This window comes from Magnusiomyces paraingens, assembly GCF_902498895.1.
Source record: "Magnusiomyces paraingens strain CBS 517.90 genome assembly, contig: contig5, whole genome shotgun sequence".
NCBI classification, from domain to species: domain Eukaryota; kingdom Fungi; phylum Ascomycota; class Dipodascomycetes; order Dipodascales; family Dipodascaceae; genus Magnusiomyces; species Magnusiomyces paraingens.
In genome coordinates this window covers 2,330,001-2,352,774 of record NW_022474071.1, presented here as the reverse complement: position 1 = coordinate 2,352,774, position 22,774 = coordinate 2,330,001, and the positions used below count along the sequence as shown (strand labels likewise).

The following is a 22,774-nucleotide window of genomic DNA, read 5'->3' as shown; positions in this document are numbered from 1 at the left end:
TATTGACTCCAACTTGTTAGCAAAAATAAAATTATTTATCAAGGGTAACGCACATAAAAAGCAGATTTCTTGATTATCAAGCTTATTTGAGTACCAGCAACCGGAATAATACTCTAAGAAACTGTTTTAAGCCGGTTCTATTCAGGTGGCTTCATATACATTTGTCTTTTTGGTATTTGATTAAAAAAATAAAATAAAATAAATATTTTTTTTTTCATTTAAATCATTGCTGCTGTATTTATTCAAAGATTGTTTAACGAATAGTTACAACTATTAGTAACTAACTATAGCAAATAAATGTAGGAGACCAAAGCTTTGAACTACCCTTAAGGGGTGTAGCAATTGTTTGATTTGTTAGTTTATATATATCCATAACATGAAAAATAAGAAGGAAACAAGCCGATATTCAAAACTTTTTGTTCCAATATGCATTGCATATGTTAATTAATCTACTACAAAAAAAAAAAAAAAATACAAGTCTAGGAGCAAATGAATTTTTGGGTTAAAATGTGTTATTAACACTAAAGTTAGCCATTTTTTATTTTTAATTTTTTTTTTAATTTTTTTTGATTTTTTTAAAAAAGAAAAAACCATCTGGGTTTAGAACCATTTAAAACCTTCCATGATAACCCATCTCTCTATATCTTTCTTTCTTTCTATCTTATTTTAAACTTTATCCACTTTGTCTTTCCATTCATTCATTCATTTTATTTTATTTGTTAAGTTTATGATTATCCTTAAAAAAAAAATTAAAATGTTCCAGAACTGCATTTATTTTCAGAAACTAATACCCAGCATAGTTTAATGCTCCCTGCAGAACAACCCAAAGACATTTTTCTTGCAAAATACTGCATAGTTTGTCTTTTCTTTCTTTTTTTCTTCATCTCCCTCGTAAATTTTTTTTCAAAATGATGATGCAGAAGTAAATAGCTGTTTTATTTTATTGATTTTTTTTTAACAAAGCCTTGCTCGCTTGCAAATTAGGAAATAACAAACATATTAGGCATGAACTTTTTTTTTTTTTATGTGTAACCTCATTCAATTTTTATCTCACACCATGATGTATTTTTTTTTGTTGTTCGTGCGCAATCAGTCTTGTATAAGAATAACCGGATACTATGTAATGCTTTTTTTTTTTTTTTTTGAAATCAATTTTTTACATTTATCATTTTGAAACGAATTGAAATATTTTCTTAGAAATATTCTTGGTTGCTGTGTAGTTCTTTTATATGTGACCCTTTTTTTTTTCTCCCATGAATCCATACTTTAGGATCCAAAGGCTATCAATATTGCCGGACAAGAAGTAACAAAAAATATATATATTTCTAATATTAAGCGATTCAAAATATTATAATCTGAGAAAGGTGATTTTTTTATATATATAAAATAAATAAAATAATGATCATGGATTTAAATGATGAACATTTGGTCTTCGTAATCACACCTTTGTTTAATTATTAGCCATTAAGCAGAATCATTCTTTTTTTATTTTATTTTATTCATTTCTATTGTTTGCTTTAATTATTATTTTTTTTTTTCTATTACTTATTTATTCAAAAGTTGAACTACCTTAGTAGACTCTAGAAATTGTTCATGGCCCACTTAAATCTTCCCCAACATTATTACCAAGAATTCTCTTGATCTAAGAAAAGTTCTTTGGAAAGATCAATCTAGAATAATATATTTATTAGGTTTTTATTATGATTTTTATTATGATTTTTTGTTAAGAATCGATAATAATAATATATATATTTTTTTAATATTAAATATTTAAATCTTTTTTTTTTTGGAATGACGCGATAACCAAAATCTCATGTATTATGACAATTAAGACAAAAACCCATTTTCCTTAACTAATAATAATATTCACGTGTATTACTAGGTATCCAATAGTGATACTACACTTTAGAGATGAATTATAAATTTTTGGTTGTGATATTTTGAAAACGCGTTCATTAAAATATATTATTATTATTATTATTATTTAAATAAATAATCTTTGAAATCATTTGTGAACCCTTTCTATAAATAATTGAAAAAAAAAAAAAAAAAAAACAAAAGTAATTATTATTATTCTAGTTTGCATAAATATACGAGTTAATAGTCAATATTTCTAGTAAATCTGCTCAAAATTAGTTGAGGAGTTATTGCAGCTTTGAAGATATACGACAATTACTGGGAAAAACACAAACAATCAGGCAGCTATTTTTTTTTTTCGTTTGTAGAAATGCAGCCATAATAATAATAATAATAATAATAATAAATATGTATTTAATACGTCATTTAAAAGTATTTCCCAATCTTTGAAAATAAAGACTGGTTTACCCTTTAAAAGGAAGGGTGCTGTTGAAAAAAAAAAAAAAAAAAAAAATTCCCCCATTAATGGTTACAATATCTCCAATTAATATATATGAATCGATTTGGAAATTTTTTTTTTTTTATTATTGGCAATTTTGGGTTCTTCGCATAGCCTAGTAAACTATCATGTCAAGTCACACACCAGCAGCTCATCAACGATGCACGACTACCTTTTCTAACTAGTTCAAGATTTACTTGGGATCCTCCCCTCCCTTCTCCCCCCCTAAATGTTAAAAAAAAAATTTTTAATCGTCAAACTGCATTGTTTTCACCCCGACGGGGCAATCTAACCGTACTTCGCTAAAGTAGAATGAATCTGTAATGAATTTGGTTGGTGAATCATGATTCACCCATAAATATTTATCATTGTCGTTTTGATTTATTTTCAAAACTGCTTACCCTGACATGCATGTAAACACAAGTACATTAATATTAATGATACTACTATTTGGTACACCAAACTAGCAAGTTCTTCTTTGTCTTAAACAATTAATAACCACTACATTAAAGTTGAAGCAACGAACTTCATGCGTGACATCTATAGCAGACTCCTCTTATCGCTATATATATATATATATATATATATATTTCTTATTTGCTATATTCAAACTTTGGGTTTGTGTTCTTCGTGTTCTACATTCTGTCACTAAAAAGATACACAAGACTTACAAACTGTTTTGAGTTCTTAAAACACTATGGTTAACTGTGAGTATGTGAACCATATCAAGAGGATTTATCTTAGACTTGTTTCTACTATTGGTGTCTTTTTTTGCAATCTCAATACAGCTTAACTCTGGAAGATCCAGCACACTTCCAAAAATATCATATGGTGATACGTAGACATGCTCTTGTAGAAATTGAAAATTTAAACTTTGTGGCCCGTTTCTAAAAAATTGATTAGGGCTAGGTGGATTGAGGTGTGCATGAAATTCCCCCAAGCGCAAAACAAAGTTTGAAAGCTTGAAATCAGAACTTTTGTGCTGAATTCGGCTTGGCCGGCACATAGTTCGTATAAAATCAACCATATTACCAAATGACACTGGCATTGAAGAAATGTGAACCGGCAAAGTAAGAGCTACCAGTGAAGGGTGATTGTAAATATGTGGTTGCAATTTCTCCAAATTGTCAAAGATTTCCGTGACATCCTCATTTGAATCGTAAAAATGTGCAGCCACAAGACTTGAAAGCTTTTCAATAACCGGGCCCATTTGTTCTATTAACGGTGGATCTAATGCTGCTTTACTGCGAACATGGATTCGTTTAATCTGATTGATTAAATTGGGATTTGTTAAAAACTTTTTAACATTAGTGACAACCGCCTGTGTTTTAAAGTCTACCCCAAAGTTTTCCAAAGAAGGGAGAATGTATGTATGTGTTAAAAAAGTCAAAATTGTAATTCTCTTTACCTTCAATATAAAGACTTGTAAGATTAGAGAGATCACTGAACTTCTTCTTCACAAATTGCTGGCAAACCAACAGAACCGGTTTCATCTTGAGAACTTTAATAAATTTGAACTCTCTCTTTATTATACAAATAGGTAAGACATTTGGCTCTTGGCCTTTTAGATTCAAGTTGGCTGGACGCATAAGAGAACCAGCTTGAGTACTGTTACTTTTGGTAACAAAAATAACTTCCCGGAGATTAGGTACAACATTTGTAAATGAACTGAATCTTGAAGCACATGATCGACCTGTGTAGACTGTCAAAAATTTTAAATACCTAAGAAAACTCGGATCAAAATGCATAGCGTCTATGGTTTCATAGGTGCAAAGGTGAAGCTGGATTTGGGGCGTACCTATTGGTCTAGAAATAGAATGTTTGGCATCATAAATCGATTTCTTGAAAATATATTTATATTTTTTACTGATTTTTTCAACATGAATAAACAGTTTAAAATACTTCAAGTTAGGTGTAAATTTCCTGTCAAGAATTTGGGGCAAACGGTTTAACATGTGAACATATCCAGGAAGTGGACTTGCGAAAGGTCTTGTAAATCGTGTGGTTATACTCAAATAAGTTAAATTAAAAAAAATCTCTTCAGGAACATCAGTGAAATAAGAAGATGTCGTTCTTTAATGTTTTGTTAGATATTTTTTTTTAAACAGTTAAAAGTTTTACTTACTCAAAATAAAATCCATTTTCCTTGTATATTACATTAGAAAGAACAGCAGGTCTTGGTTGATTGGGGTTATCATTGGGCTCGATTACAAGCTTTTCAAAAATCAAAGAGTGTATAATTTGACGAAGAGATTGACAAGTTTCGCTTAAAGATTTAAGATGATTATAATTAAGGACATGCAAAAGCTGAGACTCTTCAAAAGGTTGTGGCCATTGTTCTTGAGTCTCAAGGTACTCTACCGATCTTTGCTTCAAAACCCTTGGCCTTTGTGTATTTAGTGCAACAACTTGCATCACAATGAGCACAAGAAGTTCTGCAGGAAGTGTAGCTAGAGGTCCTTGAGTTGGCATGTTTCAAAGAATGGTGGTTTTAAAAAATGAAATTCTTTTGAAAAAAAACAAAATCCTTTGTATACAATATATATATATATATATATATATATATTAATATTAATCAAAAAAAAGATATATTCTGAATTTATTTATTTTTACAAATTTGCTTATTGAGAAAAAAAAACATTACACTCAATAATCAATTTTTGCACATGTTCTAGTAAGCTTTTGTAATCGATTGTTAATACATATCTTTTTATTATTTGAGTCGACAAGATGGCTGCAATAATATTCTGGAAGATTTAATGATTCTCCAAAAATATCATATGGAGTAATCTCCGTCAACATGTAATAGGATTGGATATTAGTATTTGGCCGGGCATCAGTAAAACAAAATCCTAGATGGTGACTTCATTATTAGAAATAAAACAGTTTTTCAAACGATGAAAATATTAAGTATTGGACTGGGCTTATAGAAAACCGCTGTTCAAAAGTAGAATTTGGGTCCATTCTAGAAAAGCGATTAGACAGAGTTCTTTCTGTACACATATGGCGGATAAATTGAATAACTTCTGTAAATTTAGAGAGGTTTTAAATGACTCTTACCCAATGGAAGCGTCAACAAAGAAATAGAAGGTTGTTCTAAAATATATTGTCTTATTATTATTTGAAGCCAATCAATATCATATTTTGGCACAATTGGTAGAAAGGAAACTCTTTATAACATGGGTTAAAATAAAATTGTGCGGCCGAAAGTTTTGGGATTTTAGAAAGCAAAACAAAAAGTGGTTTTAAGAAAAATTGTGAATTCATACAAATCAAGATTAAGTTAACCAAATAAAAAAAGGAAAAATGTGGATATGAACCCATCTCATATTATTAACAATTTCTTGTTTTCTTAAAAAGTCGATTAATTGTGAAATCATTGTTAACCTAAAGATTGAAATACCAAAGTTTTCTAAACTATATAGGGTTATAATTTTCACATCGGTTAGTGTTTGAGATTCCTGTAAATTATTAATCTAAAGACTAGTCCAGCAAATTGAATTAATTTGGTTTATTTGGTTAAAACTAGAACAAATTAATAGCGTTGGGATAAAGTTAGTTTTAATTTCCATAAATGGATTTAAAGATATATATCTTCAAATTCATTAAAAACATATATTTTTTTTGTAATTATCATAGTCAACTCCTTCATTTGCTAGGATTAAAGAAAAAAATCAGAAGGATATGGTGAGTTTTTTCCAAAAAATTCATAAAGGTTAGGGCAAAATGTAATATCAAAGAGTTTAGGTAATGAACTCTTGTATAAACCGAGAAATTTGACGGTTTTCAAAAAAGAAAGATCAAAGTCTTTTATACTAAATGATTGAAAATTGCATAAATAGGTGTTTATTTTTGATGAGAAGTCCTGTCGTTCCATATTTTTTTGGCTGTGGCGCAAAAAATTAAATTAACCATGTTTTTATAATAACTTTTAAAAGATCTATCTTGTATAAAGAGTTTAAAATACTTCAAACTTAGTGTATTGTTTTGTTTCAATAACTCGGAAAAAAATTTTTTAAGAGATCGAATAGACTGAAGGGTTTGTAGTATTCTCAATAAAAAAAAAAGATTTTGTATTAATATCGAGATAAATAACATGCTGAAGAATAGAATTTGGAATGTTAATGTAATAACATGGTTCCCTAAAAAATATTTTAGGACTAGACTTGAAGGTAACACGTCTTTTCAACTATTTACTCACTAGTAAAAAAAAATGAATTTCAAAATAAATAAAATACTGAAACACCAGTTTTTTCTACTGCTCCAGTTTGGTTATACAGAAGTTTATAACTAAAAGAATCATTTCCAATATAAGTTTTGTAAATAATTTGGCTTATTATCAAATTAAGTCTTTTACATAAACACAATATTCCACTAATGTCGGAAAAAGATGCCACTTGAGATCTGTTCCGGTAAACTTGATTAGAAACTACTTTTAATATATAAAAAAAAAAATAGGCTCGATAATTTCAGTTGGAAGCTGAGCAAAAGGAACTTGTTCCATTTTGTTTGGTTTAAAAGATAAATTTCAGAATTTTGTATTGAATTTATAATTAAAAAAAAAACATTGAATAAAAAAATAGAAAACTAAAAAAAGTTCAAGTGAGTTTAATTTTCTGATCAATAGATAACTAGGATTGAACAGTTTGATTCTTCAACCTTATTGACTTGAACTGTATTCTTCCAATATACCTCTTGGGTCAATAGTCACGCCAGTGGCATTACCTTCCATAGTGTATTTGCTTGTTATAAGTTGTATGCAACCTGATTCTGGAATACCTGGCGAGATACCGAAAATGTCAAAAGACGATACAACAAATCTTTCACAATAAAGCCATTTGTAAAATTTGGGGTCTACAGTGCTGAGAAATGTTTTTAGAGGAGTTAGGTTTGCCAGAGTTATGAAATTTGCTAACCGCAAGACAAAAGTGCTGGGGGATGGAGTGTACCCAGAGTCGAAAGTGATACGGCTAGCCAGGGTTCTTTGGACACACATGTGGTAGATTAGCCGGTATACCTCCTCAAACCTTGGAGCCAAACTCTTGTCACAATGTACAGGTAGAGTAAGAGACTGGAGAGAAGGATGGTTTAATATATAAGGCTTTATGATTTCAAAATGATTAAAGAGAGAGACTTTGCGAGGTTCATGTTTGTAAAAATGTGCCTTTTGAAGATTTGGTAGCTGTGGGAGGATTGGGAAAATGTCTTTTAAAAAGTCAGACGCCTGTATATCATTAGCAAAACGATTTAATGATGAAGAGTCTCGAATGTGAATTCGTTTAATTTGCTGGCAAGTTTTCTTGTCGGTTAATAAGACTTTAATTTGTTGGAGGGGGAAATCAGGTGAACAAACATTAGCGCCAAAGTTTTCCAAATTCGGCAGATTGGGAAGCACTACCAGCTTACCTCTAGGCCCAATTGAATTCTCCGAATAATCAATAAAAAGACTGGTCAATCTGGATGTGTCAACAAGCAAGGTTTTCGTCATGTCTACGCAAACAAACAAAACGGGCGAAAAATAAAGCGGGTTATTATTGAAAAAATTTTTAAGGTAGCAAACCCTTAAAAATTCAGAATCATTAGTGGTTAAATTACCTGGCCAAATGACATTTATGTCGTGAAAAGGTTGATCTCTGTTCTCCCAAACGATTTCCTTGACGTTTGGCATGTGCTCAAGAGAAATTTTTTGAACATTATTTGAAGTATATTTGTGAAACAACCTCAAGAAATCAACGCATTGTAGGAAAAAATCATCGAAATGAGTTTCAGTAAAAGTTTCAAAAATACATAAATGAAGATGAATTTTGGAATGTGATAGCTTTCGTTTTTGGATTTTTTCAGCAATCGATCTGGTAATGTTTTTGAAAAAAAAAACTTGATTAACACCAATCGGATTAAGCTCAATGATCAATTTTAAGTACTTCAAATTAGAAGAAAGCCGGTGGTCTAAAAAACTGCAGATCTCTTGCAGTATACTGACGCATATGTAAACTTGAGAAAATTGTTTTTTTAGGCTTGTAGAAGAGTTTGTATTAATGGCAAGGTTTGTCACATTACAAAGAATGCTTGTGGGTATTATATTGAAATTTATTTTTTCAGATCTAAAACTGTTAAATTGGTTTTTTTTTTTTTTTTTTTTAGTTGAATCTATTTATTTACCTAACGGAAATTTTTTCAAATAAGGCCAAATTTAAATCATTGCCTTCGTAAGAATGCATGTTTACTCCAAGCTCAAGTCGTTTGTAAATAATGCCGTTTATGACTTCATGTAGTCGTTTACAAGATTGGGCAAGTCCTTGAATCGTGGTCAACTTGACTCGAATCTGTCGGCGACAAGAAAAGGAAATATCTGGTGGCCATTCCCAAGTTTTCAAAAACTTGATTAAAGCTTGTCTTCTCATTGTGTATGGTCTATAGTCAAGAAGAATTACCTTATTGATAATCATTTCAAGAACTTCCATGGGAAGTTGGGCCAAAATTCCTTGTTGTTTCATTGTTGAAAGAGAAAGAGAAAGAAAAAAAAATTGACTATTCATTTTAAACTCTACCAAAACTGTTTTAATACACTTTGTGTGTTGATTGTAACAACTTTTGTCAGTTTAATTGGCATGTATTTATAAAAAGTTTCTCTTCTTTCATCCATTCGAATGCAGTTAAACTCTGAAATCCCAAAAGACTCCCCAAAAATGTCAAAGGGGGAAAATGACTTGATACACGAATCAATCTCTACGCTGCTATTTTCAGGCACATTTTGCAAAACTTTGGCTCGGGTCAGACGTGTGTCTACAGCATGTGAAAAGCGTAGTTTAAACTGACATTTTGAAGAATCAGAGGGAATTAGCAGTTTCCGTTTTGTGCACATGTGGCGGACAAAATTAACGGCTTGGTCAAACTCTGGAGCCATCTGGCTATCGCGAACAACCGGGATGGTAAGAAACAAAAGTGATGGGTGGTTCAATGTGTAGCATTTGAAAAGCTCAAAGTAGTTATAGTCTACCTTTGTGTAAGCGTAAACCATGGATTGGTAAAAATGGGCCCCTTGAAGGTTTGTCATTTGTAGTAAAAGGGGTGCGAGATGTTTTATATAGAGATATTTTTTATTTGACTCTTCAATATAAAGCCGCTCAATCTTGGTTCTGATAACGGAATCACTTAGAATTGTTTTAACAACAGAAAACATTTCCTTGTGGATAATACGAGCACCAAAATTTTTTAAATTGCATAGCTCTTTTCCTTTATAGCATGAGCCACCAGAATAGAACTTTGAGTCAGTAAAATAAAGGCTAGTCAAGGAAGACAGGTTAAACATATGGGCGTCATTGATATTATAGCAGCTTAATAAAACAGGAGCAATATTAAAACAACAGCTAAAGTTTGATTTAACACAGCATATGGTTGTACGAGATTTATAGCCATTGGTCCCCAAATTTCTTGGAAGTAATGTTCTTATGATTTCGTTATACTTTCTTGTTGAGTCCCAGAAAAACTCTTGAAGGTTTGGGATTTTTTTAATTGCAACCACATTTGAATCTTGGCGAAGACCCTTGTATAGAGTGAGAAATGTGACGAATTTTAAAAAGGAGTCGTCGAAATGGGTTATGGAGACAGAATCGTACACGCAAAGATGGAGCTCGAGAGGTGCAGTGGTGTGTCGCAGGTCAAGCGCACGTGCGGCTTTTCTGGTGGTCTCTATAAACTTGTCATGTCTTTTTCCAATTTCTTTAGTATGAACAAGCAGTTTTAAATACTTCAAATTGGGAGTAATTTTCAAGTCTAAAATTTTACAAATAGCTTTCAACACTTTGTAGTAAACAGGAGATTTCTTTTTCCTGGAAAACCCACAGCACTCGGTGTTAATGCTAAGAAAAGTAACTGTTTGCAAAATGGACTCTGGAATGTAAGCAAGTTTTATATACGGGTGCCTGAAAAATTAGCAAAAAAAAAAATTTAAAAATTTAGAAAAAAAAAAAAAAAAACTTACTCAAAAAAATAGAAATTTTCAAGATGACCAACATTAGATCCCTTTGGTAGAGCATAAGTTTTGTTTACATTCGACATTCCAATCAATACGTTTTGATAAATGATGGTTCGCACCACATTGTAGATTCTTCTACAAGTAAAAGTCAAGCCTTTAATTTGATCAAAATTGCAAACATAAAGGTCTTCTGGTTTGGAATCGTAGTATTTTTTATTGTACTCCTTGTACTCATTGCTTGTGGAGATGTGATGTTGGAAGCTAAGTTTCATGGCTTGCGAAATAATGAGAACAAGGATCTCATAAGGAAGCAGTGCAAAAGGGCCCTGTGTAACCATTGTAAATTTAAAATAAAGCAGTTAATTATTATTAGAATGATTGAGTATAAAAAAAAACCCTCCAGTTGAAATACTTGGACAAAGTTGTTTAAATAAGATCGTGGAGTTGATATTTTTATAGTCATTTAAACTTTAAATGGGACTTATTTTATGGTAGTTATTTATTACTTGTATGTTTATTTTTCTTTTGCTTCTCCTTCTTCTTCTTCTTCTTCTTCTTCTTCGTCCTCTATCCAAGCATCTCCCATCTCAATTACTTTTTCAGAATTGATAGTCAACAGATAAGTACTCGTTAAACTGATGGATCCTGCAAACGCACAACACTGGGCCTCAGACACACCCACAATTCCAGGGCCTAGAATGTCTACCGGCGAGATATTAATTTTCTCTATAACAAAAAGCCCACTTTCTTGAGGAACTTTGCCTTTGAAAAAGTTTTCTGGCATAGATAGACTTAGGGATGGCGAAGTTATAGATTGACACAGGCGTAGCACAAAAGTATTGCCCTGACAAGAGCTCATTTTTCGGATAAAATTTGCAACGGATTTAAAAGTAGACAAATGAGAACTTAAAAAAATTGCAGGAAGAGTAAGCGATTTTAAAGCCGGGTGAGATATAACATGTTCTTGAATGTTTTGAAAGTAATCAACAGAAGGCACACGACCAATTTGAAAATCTATCAATTGGTAGAAATGTGCCGCTGTAAGAGCAGGGAATTGCGAAAGAAGAGGAAAAACTTTTAAAATATTTGGCAAGGAATCAGTCGATGATAAAAATTTAGAAGTGGAATAGTCGTTGATGTGGAGTCGTTTTAGAGAGGAAGCGAAAGATGGGTTTTTTAAGAAATTAATTTTGGCACTGGAGTTTAGGGAGGAATCTAAAATATCATTAATTTGGATCCCGAGGTTTTGAAGGTTTGGCAAGTAGACCTCAAATAACGAGGTGGGGTTGATATGGGTCAAGTAGAGACTCGTCAGGCAGGAAAGATCGACGTAGTAGGACGGTTCAAAGGTTGGGCATACAAGAAGGTCTGGAACAAAGGAGATAGGGCTATAGGAAGTGCCGATCGAGGCGTGATTCCAGAAAATGGAAGGGGTGAGGCTGGTGCGATGTGGAGATGAGGTGTTGAAAAGGGTACCGGTTGTGTGGTTCGGGAAATGAGGGACAATGATGAGATGTTTGATATTAGGCATGAGCTCGAGATATTCATTAAGTTGGTGTATATACCTGCCCATTCCGTTTTGCTTATACATTGTCAAAACGTTGACAAAAGTTAAAAAGTCTTTGTCGAAAACGGATTCGTTTAAAGAATGGCTGATACAGAGATGCACTTTAATAGGGGGTCGATTATCTTTAGAATGATTGATTTTGTTAGCGGCTTGCTTGGTTAGTTTCTGAAACTCATCAATATGACAAATGCCTACAATTGGTGTGTGGATATAGAGCTGAAGATACTGGAGTTGTGGGGTAAACGTGCTATCGAGAAAGCGAACAATATCAGTCATCATGGAGAGATAGGTTGGGCAAAAGGGCTTGCGCATAATTATAGATGACAAAGTGGACACACTGAGGTGAGTGATATTTGAGAGAATTGATTGAGGGATCAAGCAGATGTCAGCCTTGAAGATTCTATTTTTTTTTTTTAATTGTTAAATAAAGAGATGGCGAGAGGTAGGAGGAATATATATATATATATATATAAAGACTTACTGTACTTCGAAACCGTGATTTTGGGAATAGGTCACATTGCTTGAAGAAGGTTTATACCAACTTTGAGGTTTTTTTTCAACTATGACATGCTTGTAGATAAGTCTATGGACAATAGATTGGATTTTTGTGCATGTTATTCCCAAGTTTTTGAGGTCTTTAAGTAGTAATTTTATTTGGACATGAGTTGTAGTGTGGGGGTCAGGCAAAATATAATTTTTGATATATTGTAAGGATTCTTGAGAATAAGAGGTATCGCAGATTAAGAAAATATAGAACACGATGATTTGTTCTAAAATTTCATTTGGAAGCTTTGTCAAAATCATTTGAGGAGTTGTCATTTGAGCTTGTTATTGAAAAAAAAAAAAAAAAAAATGGAGAATATTTAAGTGAAAAGTTGGCTTGCTTTTATAGGTATGGAAATTGATTGATGATTGAATTAAAATTAAAAAAAAATTGATGTACGATTTATTGTTTATTGATTTAACCAACAATCAAATTTTTTTTGAAAAGATTATCAATTGAGTTGTATCTTGATTTTACAATTTTTGAATTGACTTTAGGATGTCATTTTTTTTTTGCTTGTTTATAATGCTTTTTAAAGAGGAGAGTAATTTTATATTAAAAAAAAAGAATTAAGTCAAATGTATTTTCAAAAACCATTTCCATTTTTTTAAATTCTTTTTTAAAAAATTATTAAAGTATATAGAAACAAAATACAATAATATTTTTACTAGTCGCAACATTTTTGGCAAAATTACATTTTTTGAAATCTGTTAAAATTTAAATTTTCAAACAGAACAATAAATGTAATCTTTGGGCGTGTAGTGTAGTGGTTATCGCGTCTCATTTGCATTGAGAAGGTCACCGGTTCAATTCCGGTCTCGTCCAATATCTTTTTGCTATTTTTTGGTTCTTTTTTTTCTAAGGCAATTGAATTGGTAACTTTTTTTTTTTTTTTTGAAGGTGTCTGTCTGTCTACTACTAAAAACCAAAAGTTTCAGTTATTTGCCTTTTTTATAATCGTTTAAAAAAAAAAAAGTTATAGTTGTTAAGCTTTCTATTAGAGAAATAAAAACACTTTTTTTTTTCAAAATACGACTCTTATTTTTCAAAAATGTCGTATTAAAAAACCCCCCCTAAAAAGATTTATTTATTATTAATTATATATATTATAACTATTGATGTGAAATTTCCAAAAAAAAAATAAGAATAAAATAAAATAAAATAAATAAAAAAAAAATTACACCAAAAATCACTTTTGCTTATACATTTTGTAGCTCCACTTGAAGATAATCTTGAAAGCATCCCAAGAATTAATATCCGGCCACAAGGTGGGGATAAACTCTACGGAGCAATTATCGCAGCTCTGCCAAATCATATAATCTGATAACCGCGTTTCACCTGACGTGCGCACCATAATGTCAAGTGGTGGAGACTGGCCAGTGTACATTGTTCGCTCGTAAAGCGGCTCGTCAATGGCGGTTGGGTCCAAGTCCTTAGTCTCTGCGTCGGATACGATATTACGGATTGCTTGGGCCATGTCATCGCGAGAAGTATAGGGGAAAGCAATGTTGAGGATTCCTCTAAAAAAAAAAACAGTTAGTAACACGAAATATAAGTTTTTTTTTTTTTTTTTTTAGACTTTACCTGGTCATATCTTTAGTGGCATCTTCGAGGTTTTCAATGAGTACAATGATATCTTCTGGAATAAGTTCTCTATTTCCAATAAAACGAACCGAGACACCATAACGATGAGGAATTGCACTAGAAAATGAGTTAGAAAAGTTAGAAAAGATAGTAAATTTAAAATTTAAAATAAAAAAAAATTTAAGTAAAGACTACTCTTTCTCCGAAATAAGAAGAAGTTTACTGCGAATAATGTTAAAAAGAGATTCAATTTCGTGTTCTGGACGGTTAAAGTTTTCAATGCTAAAAGCATAAACGGTGACTGCATAGACTCCTAGGTTATATAAGATTTCGAGAATCTCGAATATGTTAGCGATTAGATAAAAATAAAAAAATAAATAAATAAATAAAATAAAAAAAAAATAAAAAAAAAATAAAATAAAATAAAATAAAATAAAAAAAAGACATTATTATTTAATTTAATTTAATTTAATTTAATTTTTTTTTTCAAACTTACATTGCTAAGACTCTCAAACCCTGCCACATGACCTTCTCCTAGTTCAAGTCCATTATTTTGGGCAAACCGTCTATTACCGTCCATGATGAAAGCAATATGTTGTGGGACGGGTCCACAAGCCACAATGTTTCCTAAAAATTCACGCGCAAAGCCTTGAAGAAAGCCATATGCGGGGAACGCAGAAACCCAACGACGAAAGGACATTTTTTTATTATTATTAGTATTGGTATTAGTAGTAGTAGTAGTAGTATTAGTAGTATTAGTAGTATTAGTAGTTTATTGTATTAGGTAAATAAAATTAAAATTAAAATTTTTTTTTTTTGGGGGGATTTCTAAAGGGTTTTTATAGTTTTTTTCTTTCTTTCTAATAAACAAAAAAAAAAAAATATTTAGAATGTGTGATTTGATTTTTGAAAAGATGAATATTTTAACAAGATCTTTAATTCATTTATTTATTCATTCATCTATACAAAATTTATCTCTTTTTTTTTTTTTTCTACTTTTAATAAGAAAAAATATATAAAACTAAAAACTAAAACGCCTTTAAAAATAAATAAATAAATAAAAAAAATTCCCCGAAAGTTCCCGAAGAGTTTCTGTTTATTTCAGAACTTCGGTTCATCTGACTGTTTCTTTTTTTTTTTTTTAAAAAAAAACCACACCCGATTTCACCTATTTTTTTTTAAAGTCCTGCTGCTGTTATTGTTTAACTAATGTCCCGACTGAGTCCCGTGCGGCTTTTCATTCTCATTCTCTTTCTCTCTCTTTTTTTATCACATTTGTTGCATTTTCAAAGAACCCCCCCTCCCTCCCCTCTTTAAATGTTTATTATGTTGTTGCATTTAAAGTTTTTTAATAAAAAAAAAATTCTTAGCCATTAAGCACACACTTAAATATTCTGACGTCCGTTGTTAATTTTATTTTTTTTTTATTTTTTTTTTTATTTTTATTTTTTCTTTACTATCCTCGAATCACACACCCTCCACCCAAAAAAAATTCGAAAAAATTCGAAAAATTTATAAAAATTTTAAAATGATCCCTGCAACACAGCGAATCCATTCCAAATCATGGACCCGTACTATCAAACCATTAGTCCGCATAGCCCGTTCTTACACCTCTTCTTCATCTAGCTCTACTGTCGTCACTGCTGCTGCCACATCCCTGCTCAACACACCACCATTGGCACCGGCTGCACTCTCTGCATTTCTAGGTGCCGCACAATCACGACTGGCTATAAATTCTCCATCATCCATTGTTGTTCTAGCATCACCAGGACTTGCTCCCTCACTAGTCGCCTTTGCAGAGTCCTACACGGGTGCACCATCACTTGTAGTGGCTGCAGTCGATGGTATCCCATTAGGTGCTCAAAGAAACGCATTGTCTGCACTATTCCTTAACTCTCCATTAGCCCTAGAGGACGCCTTACCATTACAATCAAACGAACAACAACAACTGGAAGTCCTTGGTCGGCCATCAGCAAGAGGTGTACGTACTGCACGTAACCCTTGGACTTTGGATCATGGCGTTCTAGCCGTGAGAGTGGGAGATCAAGATGCTCCAGACTTTGCAGTACAACTCGCAAGTACGCTTTTCGAAACAGGTACTCAAACTACTCTCATGTATGTACCTGGAACAACTTTAGACAAATCACAACAGAATCAGAATCAGAATCAGAATCAGAATCAGCACCCGCTTGCACGGAAACTTCTGGCCAGTGCACACATACATGTAGCAAGTTTGGGTTCACGGGTAACTGCACACTCATGTGCACCTCTCCGTGACTTGTCTGAGGGCCAGACTCATGCCGTGACCGCAGCTAAGAGCAACATGGTGAAGCAGATTGATGGCAAATCTGCAGCCGGATTTTTGGAGCGTAGTGTTGCGTTGATGGAGCCTCATAAGGATGCCAATGCCGATGTCAGTGTACCTGTGCATGTCCCCGAACGTAAAGTGTTTGCACAGGTAGGTGTCGATGGTTCCCGGTATGAGGTAATTGCTGGTGGTGGTGGAGCATGGTCTGCTCGTAGCCGAATGTTAGTACTAGATCCTGGAGCGTCACCTATTGCCGGTGACTCGATTTCATTTTGGCTTTCGGAACCTGGACTTTTATTTGATGAAACTCGGTATGCCAGGTACTTGGAACAGAATGGTGTAGAGTTGAAGGGAAATAATGGACTGAGGATTGCATTGGAGTGTGCACCAGTTGTTGAAGACTTGGAGATCCTTAATGGACGATCCGGACTGCTAAACGTGCCTGAGGCTACAGTAGTTGATAATTTATTTGGTGCAAGTTGTGAAAACGGGTTTTTGGTTGGGTCAGCTAAGCACTCAGTACCTGGTGAGCTTTTCGAGTTACGGGTTAGCAATTAAATTTTAGAATAACTTTTATAAATCTTTTAGAATAACTCCATTTATTATTTGTATATATCATTATTATTATTATTATCATTATCATTATTATAATTACTATCATTATAATTAAAAAAAAAAAAATTAAATCAAAACATTTACTTGATTGACCCCCTTTACATCCCTCCAAAGGACCCCACCAACACAGAAAAAACGTTTGTTTGGAGTTCTCCACTAAATAAAGCAGCCAGCACGCTCTGCGGCCGGATATTATTTTTAGTATGAGCATCTGCAAATACAATAACAGGCTGTTGAGAGTCTGTTGCAGCCAACCCCAGAAGTGAAATTAGTTTCTCAAGAGGTGCCATTATAAGACTCCACAAAACAGTTTTGGCAGCAGCCCCCGTGGCCCGCACGGCATGAGCGGCTGCTGCAAACACATCTGCAATCGAAAGTGAAGTACCGGTAGAAGTAGCCAAAGAATTTGTACGTGCCGTAGCCACAAGGGCTCTCCAAAACTCAGTGGCAAATTTAATTCCAACAGCTAACGAAAGAGTCTTAAGGGCTAACCGCCAAATATCTGTAGCCAAAAACTGTTCAAGTCCTAATGGATCAAGGTTAGTGATGGCCGTACATGCTGCATTTTTTGGTAGTCGTGGTGGAGAAGAAGTAGAAAGGTGAGAGGAATGGGCCCGAACAGAAACAGAAACCGGAACCGAAACCGGAACCGAGACTGAGACTGGAACAAGTTTATCAGCATCACGAGCAAGAGCAGCAACCCATTTAGCTGTTCCTGATTGAGCTCGTCTGCGGGGTTCCAAAGCCACAAAAAAATCTGCAGAGATTAAAAGGTCTTGCTGGGGGTCTGCAGGAGTTTTAGGAATACGAGCGACTTGGACACGCTTGTCTCTATTGATCAAGCAAGTTGGTGATTGATTTTCAGAGACTCTACGGACAGGTTGTTCTGCACACCAAGCTGCAAACTTTTTAGCAGCTGCGTGGCGGAGCCATGTGGACCCGTGGTAGGAAAAGATATGAGCGCAGAGGTCTGGGAGGTCAGTTGAGACGGCGCAGGGGAATAATGGGAAGGCTGTAGTTGTTGCTGTTGCTGTTGGTGCTGCTGCTAGTAGTGATGGTGCTAGTGCGGCAGTAGTGGTGGTGGCAATAGTTGCTATATTACCTAGGTCGACTATACTCTGGTCTAGAACAGCTTGCTTTGCATGCTCAATAGCCTCATCTAGAGACACGTCAAAAAGAAATGGCGGAACATCAGCATGTTTCATTTCACGTAAAATGGCAAGTTTTAAACGTGGGATATCTGCTAGCGGAACACAAGAGGCTGCAATGACCGGGATGACTGGAGCGTATCGGGCCAAGAGGGCCATGTAATCGATATCTTGTGGGGAAAGAGGAGCCGCAATAGAGTAGATACAAGCATCAACCATAGGGATAGCACTAAGTGATGAAGAAGAGGAAAGTATTGAAAGGGCTTCTTTTGTTGTTGGGTTGACTAGAGAAGCAGTTTTGTCAAAGGCGGCGTGGAGATAAGCACCAATACGGGCTGGGACAGCAGGGTGTGAGGAGTACCCGATGGTATCTACAAGACAAATGTTTTTTTCTAGGGCGGCGAGGTCTGATGATACGGAAAGGGACTGTGTAACTGATGCTGATGATCTACGACGGGTAGGAAAGGAGGTAGAAGTAGAAGTAGAAGTAGAAGTAGAAGTAGAAGTAGAGGCAGATGTGGATGTAGATGTAGATGTAGTTGGGTCATCCAAGGGAGTATCTGAATCATCATAGTCCAGGTGGGGTCTTGTAGAGGCAAGATATTCCCATAAAAGAGGTCCATGATGGTCTGATACTGGGGTTGGAGTTTGATCAATATGGATAATTTCTCTTGAAGTTTGAGCCATGGCATGAAGGAGGGCTGATTTCCCTGAGGCAGAGTTACCAGCAATGAGAAGTTTAAGTTTAGTGATTGCAAGGCCATCTGGGGTGAAGGGAGGTCTTGAAGGCATAGTAATTTTGGGCATGATAAACTTTGGAGAAGGTGGATGATGGAGGGGTGGTGGAGAGTATTTAAGGGCTCTAGCAAAAGCTGCACTAGTGGCTAAGGGAATGAGGAGGTCGTTATCATCATCAGAGTCTGGGGTTGAGAGGACTCTTTGAAGGGTATAGGAGGGGTCATTTGTAGTTTGTATTGGTGATGAGGATGAGGAAGAAGATGAGGAGGAGGATAGTTGGTCAAGGTTATCATCATCATCTTCTTCTTCTTCTTCATCTGCTTCTTCATCAGCTTCTATTTCTATTTCTACTTCTTCTCCATCTTCATGTTCCATATCTGTATCTTCACTAATGATTGATGTTGGACGGACGTAAGTTGGATGAGAAGTTTTACTGAGGGGGTCTTGGTTTGTAAGAATGAGGGTTGGAGTTAATGGAGGTAAGGGAGGAGAAGGATAAGAGGATTCTTTAGGTGGTTTTTGACGGGATTTGATGGCAAACATGGGGAGGGAAAAGTGAATATGAGAGTAAAAAGTATAAAGATATTTGAATATTTGAATGTTTTTAATTATATTTGATTATATTTAAATATCTTTTATATATAATTAAAAGTTCTTGTTGCTGTTGTTGTTTAAAGAACAAAAAAAAAAAAAAAAAAAAAAAAGAAGTTGTTTTTTTTTTGTTTTTTTTTTGTTGAGCTGATAAGAGCAGGTGGAAGGTATGAATGAATGAGGATGGCGTTATCAGTGTAATATCACGTGAATAGGTGGTCATCATTAATTAATTTTTATCTAACTAGGGTGGTTGTGGGGGGTGTTCATGTGAATGAGAAAAAAAAAAAAAAGAAAATAGATAGGTGGTTAAGGGTTAGGTTTAATTAAAATTAAATTATGTGAAGTTAAGTTAAGTTAGGTTAAGTTAAGTTAAGTTAAGTTAAGTTAAATGTAATAAATAAATGTAATAGTTTATCTAACACTGTCTTTGTTAATTAAATATTTAAACATTGAAATAATAACTTATTTTAATGTTTAGCAACTTTCCCAGTTAGGAAGACAGTCCACTGAGTTTATTTAACGTTTGTATGCTTTTGAGACACCTAATCTAAACCAGATTAGATCATTATTGCTATTATTATTTTAGATAGATTAAAAAAAAAAAGACATTTAGCTCAGTTCAGAATTGTGCATTTGGTGTCGATAAAAAAAAAAAAAAAAAATTTGGGTAGTTGGTGATGGCGGTGGTGGTGGTAGTTGAGTTTCGTTGAGTTGTTACATTATTTTGTTTGAAATTTTTTTTTTTTTTTATAATTCTGCGGGAATTTCTCAATAAAATTTAACGAGAACAATATATAAATGAAAATAAAATTAAAATAGTTAAATTTTATAATAAAGTAAGATAAAAAAAAAAAAAAAAAAGAGATTTTCGAGATTGAGATTTTTTTTGATATTTTTTGATATTTTCTGATATTTTCTGATATTTTCTGATAATATTTTTCTTTCAACAAAAAAAAAAAAAAAAAAAAAAACAAAACCAGTTAAGCGAGCGATGAAGACGACAGAACAAGGTTACCTAATAGTTTAGTCATCAACCATTCTATAAAAGTTTGTTATATAAAAAAATTAAAAAAAAAAAAAAAACATAAAATAAATCACACTCGGCCGAGTGTTTTTCCAACATTTCTTTTTTTTTCATTTTTATTTTTCATTTTCATTTTTTAAAAAAAAAAAATTAAAACTTATCACCAAATGATATCCAAAAAGAAAAAAAGAAATAAAAAAAAAAATTATTTTATTTTAGTGCCAGTTTGTTTTGTTTGGCTGCCTTGATTGAAAAAAAAAAAAAAAAAAAAAAAAAAAATTCCTAAACCAGCCAACAAACAAACCAACCAATCATCCCAATCATCCAATCATTCAATTAACAAACCTAACAAACTTTACAAACGTTTGAAACAAACAAAAAAGAAAAAAAAAAAAAAAAAAAAAGGTAAAAAAGAAAAGAAAACTGGCAAAATCTCAAAATTTTTTTTATTTTTTTTGTTAAACGAGCTTGTTTATCAAAAGTAAAATCTGAATATAATAAATTAAAAAAAAAAATAATAATAATAATAAATCATAATGATTAGTTTATTTGTTATTTTAAAATATATATATATATATATTAAATATATTAAATAATAAAAGATAATAGTGGTAGTAGTGTAGATGATTATGATTATGATTATGATGATTATGATGATGATGATGATTATGATGATTATGATGATGATGATGATGGTAGTGATGATGATTAGATAATTAACACAGGGTCCACTTCCTGGAGAGGAGACCTCACGTGTGTGGAGACTTGTTGTTGTTGATGTTGTTGTTAAATAATTGTATATATATATTTTATTATATTATTAATATTAGTAGAAAGGGTCAACCCTCATCATAATTAAAACCTATGAAAATTATTGATTAAATAAATAATTATTATAATTATATTTATTATATTTATAAAAAAAAAGACTTTATTTTATTTTTTTTTTTTGGTTTAAAAACTCTTATTTATATATATTTATATATATTAGCAGCACAAAAAACAACAAACAGAAGCCACCTTAAAAAAAAAAAAAAATATTAAACTAGTACAATAGAAGCAACCCTAAAGGCAGTGAAAAAAAAAAAAAAAAAAAAAAAAGGGATTTTCTTTTTTGGGTCTTTTAAATATAAATAATAAATCTTAAAAAAAAAAAATAAACCTTTTTTTTTTTTTTTTTTAAATTCCTAAATTTCTTCTTCTTCTTTTTTCTTTCTTTCTTTCTTTCTTTCTTTCTTTCTTTCTTTCTTTCTTCTATTTCTTATAATCATCATTTCAAAGAATAAAAAAATAATTAAAATTAAAATGCACAGACCACCATCACAAATTCCTTCAGTAATGCCTTTACCTCCTTTACCACTTTCTATGGTTCATCAACAACCAAATATTCCTTCTTCTCATTCTCATTCTCATTCTCATCCTTCTCATTCTCATTCTCATCCTTCTCATTCTCATTCTTCTCATTCTCATACTTCTTCATCTTCTTTATCTTCTCCTCCATCTTCATCTTCATCATCTTCAATGCTTCCACGCAAAAAACGCAAGTTTCTTTGGCGTAAAGATTCGGTTGATGAAATACTCGATTGGATGGGTGCAAATTGTTTACCAGCTATTCGGTCAGTTACAAAGGAAATAGCAGAAGCTATTAAGGAAACTTTTTTCGCAAAGGAAGATCAAGTCACAGTAGTTGTTATTCAAACCAAATTTCAAAACCTTCGCAAACAATATAAAGCAGCAGGTGAAATTCTTAATGGTCAAAGACCTATTCCAAACCATAATCATAATCAAATTAATAATAATAATAACAATAATAATAACTCTCAAGATGACCAACAAGATCAAAATACTTTAACCTCTCCTAAATCTCAACAAGATTCTCGAAAAGAAGCTGCTTTAAAAGAATGTCCTTATTACTTTAAAATGCATACTCTTAACCAACGCTATGAGTCCCAACTTAAAGCTCAAGATGCTCATCTTTATCAGTCCTCTGCACATCTCCATCTATCCCATGTTAAGCGTATGGCCAAAGAAGAAGCTGCTTCTCATCAACAGCAGCAGCAACAGCAACAGCAACAAAATCAAAATCAAAATCAAAATCAATACTATCAACTACCACCTCCAGCTGGTCTTTCCAACTCTAACACTACTTCCACTACTGCCACTACTGCCACTACCATTTCATCCTCATCTTCATCTTCAACCTCAACCCCAGTCCAGCAACAAAAGCAGCAGCCACAATCACAGCAACAGCAACAGCAACCAACTACACCTTACAATTCCATCCCAGCCTCAGCCACAACTCTCCTCACTGCTGCTCAAAC

General features: G+C 32.9%; 8 protein-coding genes across 8 annotated transcripts in view; 2 read left to right on the top strand and 6 right to left on the bottom strand.

Moving 5' to 3' along the window:
- Positions 1-3,023: 3,023 nt before the first annotated feature.
- SAPINGB_P006384 (uncharacterized protein) lies at positions 3,024-4,828 on the bottom strand (the record flags this gene model as incomplete). The annotated part of the gene is made up of 3 exons (XM_032001095.1): positions 3,024-3,623; positions 3,904-4,162; positions 4,482-4,828. 3 exons carry the CDS (start codon positions 4,826-4,828, stop codon positions 3,024-3,026), a joined length of 1,206 nt encoding a protein of 401 aa, XP_031856986.1.
- A 2,188-nt stretch (positions 4,829-7,016) lies between these two features.
- SAPINGB_P006383 (uncharacterized protein) lies at positions 7,017-8,850 on the bottom strand (the record flags this gene model as incomplete). The annotated part of the gene is made up of 2 exons (XM_032001094.1): positions 7,017-7,812; positions 8,516-8,850. The coding sequence occupies 2 exons, from the start codon at positions 8,848-8,850 to the stop codon at positions 7,017-7,019; spliced, it is 1,131 nt and encodes a 376-aa protein (XP_031856985.1).
- A 50-nt stretch (positions 8,851-8,900) lies between these two features.
- SAPINGB_P006382 (uncharacterized protein) lies at positions 8,901-10,669 on the bottom strand (the record flags this gene model as incomplete). Its single annotated transcript, XM_032001093.1, has 2 exons — positions 8,901-10,278; positions 10,338-10,669. The coding sequence occupies 2 exons, from the start codon at positions 10,667-10,669 to the stop codon at positions 8,901-8,903; spliced, it is 1,710 nt and encodes a 569-aa protein (XP_031856984.1).
- A 176-nt stretch (positions 10,670-10,845) lies between these two features.
- Positions 10,846-12,210, bottom strand: SAPINGB_P006381 (uncharacterized protein; the record flags this gene model as incomplete). The annotated part of the gene is made up of 1 exon (XM_032001092.1): positions 10,846-12,210. The coding sequence occupies one exon, from the start codon at positions 12,208-12,210 to the stop codon at positions 10,846-10,848; it is 1,365 nt and encodes a 454-aa protein (XP_031856983.1).
- Positions 12,211-13,631: 1,421 nt separating this feature from the next.
- SAPINGB_P006380 (uncharacterized protein) lies at positions 13,632-14,726 on the bottom strand (the record flags this gene model as incomplete). The annotated part of the gene is made up of 4 exons (XM_032001091.1): positions 13,632-13,962; positions 14,027-14,143; positions 14,222-14,364; positions 14,523-14,726. 4 exons carry the CDS (start codon positions 14,724-14,726, stop codon positions 13,632-13,634), a joined length of 795 nt encoding a protein of 264 aa, XP_031856982.1.
- Positions 14,727-15,554: 828 nt separating this feature from the next.
- SAPINGB_P006379 (uncharacterized protein) lies at positions 15,555-16,892 on the top strand (the record flags this gene model as incomplete). Its single annotated transcript, XM_032001090.1, has 1 exon — positions 15,555-16,892. The coding sequence occupies one exon, from the start codon at positions 15,555-15,557 to the stop codon at positions 16,890-16,892; it is 1,338 nt and encodes a 445-aa protein (XP_031856981.1).
- Positions 16,893-17,047: 155 nt separating this feature from the next.
- SAPINGB_P006378 (uncharacterized protein) lies at positions 17,048-19,378 on the bottom strand (the record flags this gene model as incomplete). The annotated part of the gene is made up of 1 exon (XM_032001089.1): positions 17,048-19,378. The coding sequence occupies one exon, from the start codon at positions 19,376-19,378 to the stop codon at positions 17,048-17,050; it is 2,331 nt and encodes a 776-aa protein (XP_031856980.1).
- Positions 19,379-21,791: 2,413 nt separating this feature from the next.
- SAPINGB_P006377 (uncharacterized protein) overlaps positions 21,792-22,774 on the top strand; it is a gene marked incomplete at both ends in the record, with an annotated part of 2,034 nt that continues 1,051 nt past the window's right edge. Inside the window, one exon of the mRNA XM_032001088.1 lies at positions 21,792-22,774. This exon is cut by the window's right edge and continues 1,051 nt beyond it. Within this exon, the coding sequence (XP_031856979.1) occupies positions 21,792-22,774 (983 nt within the window).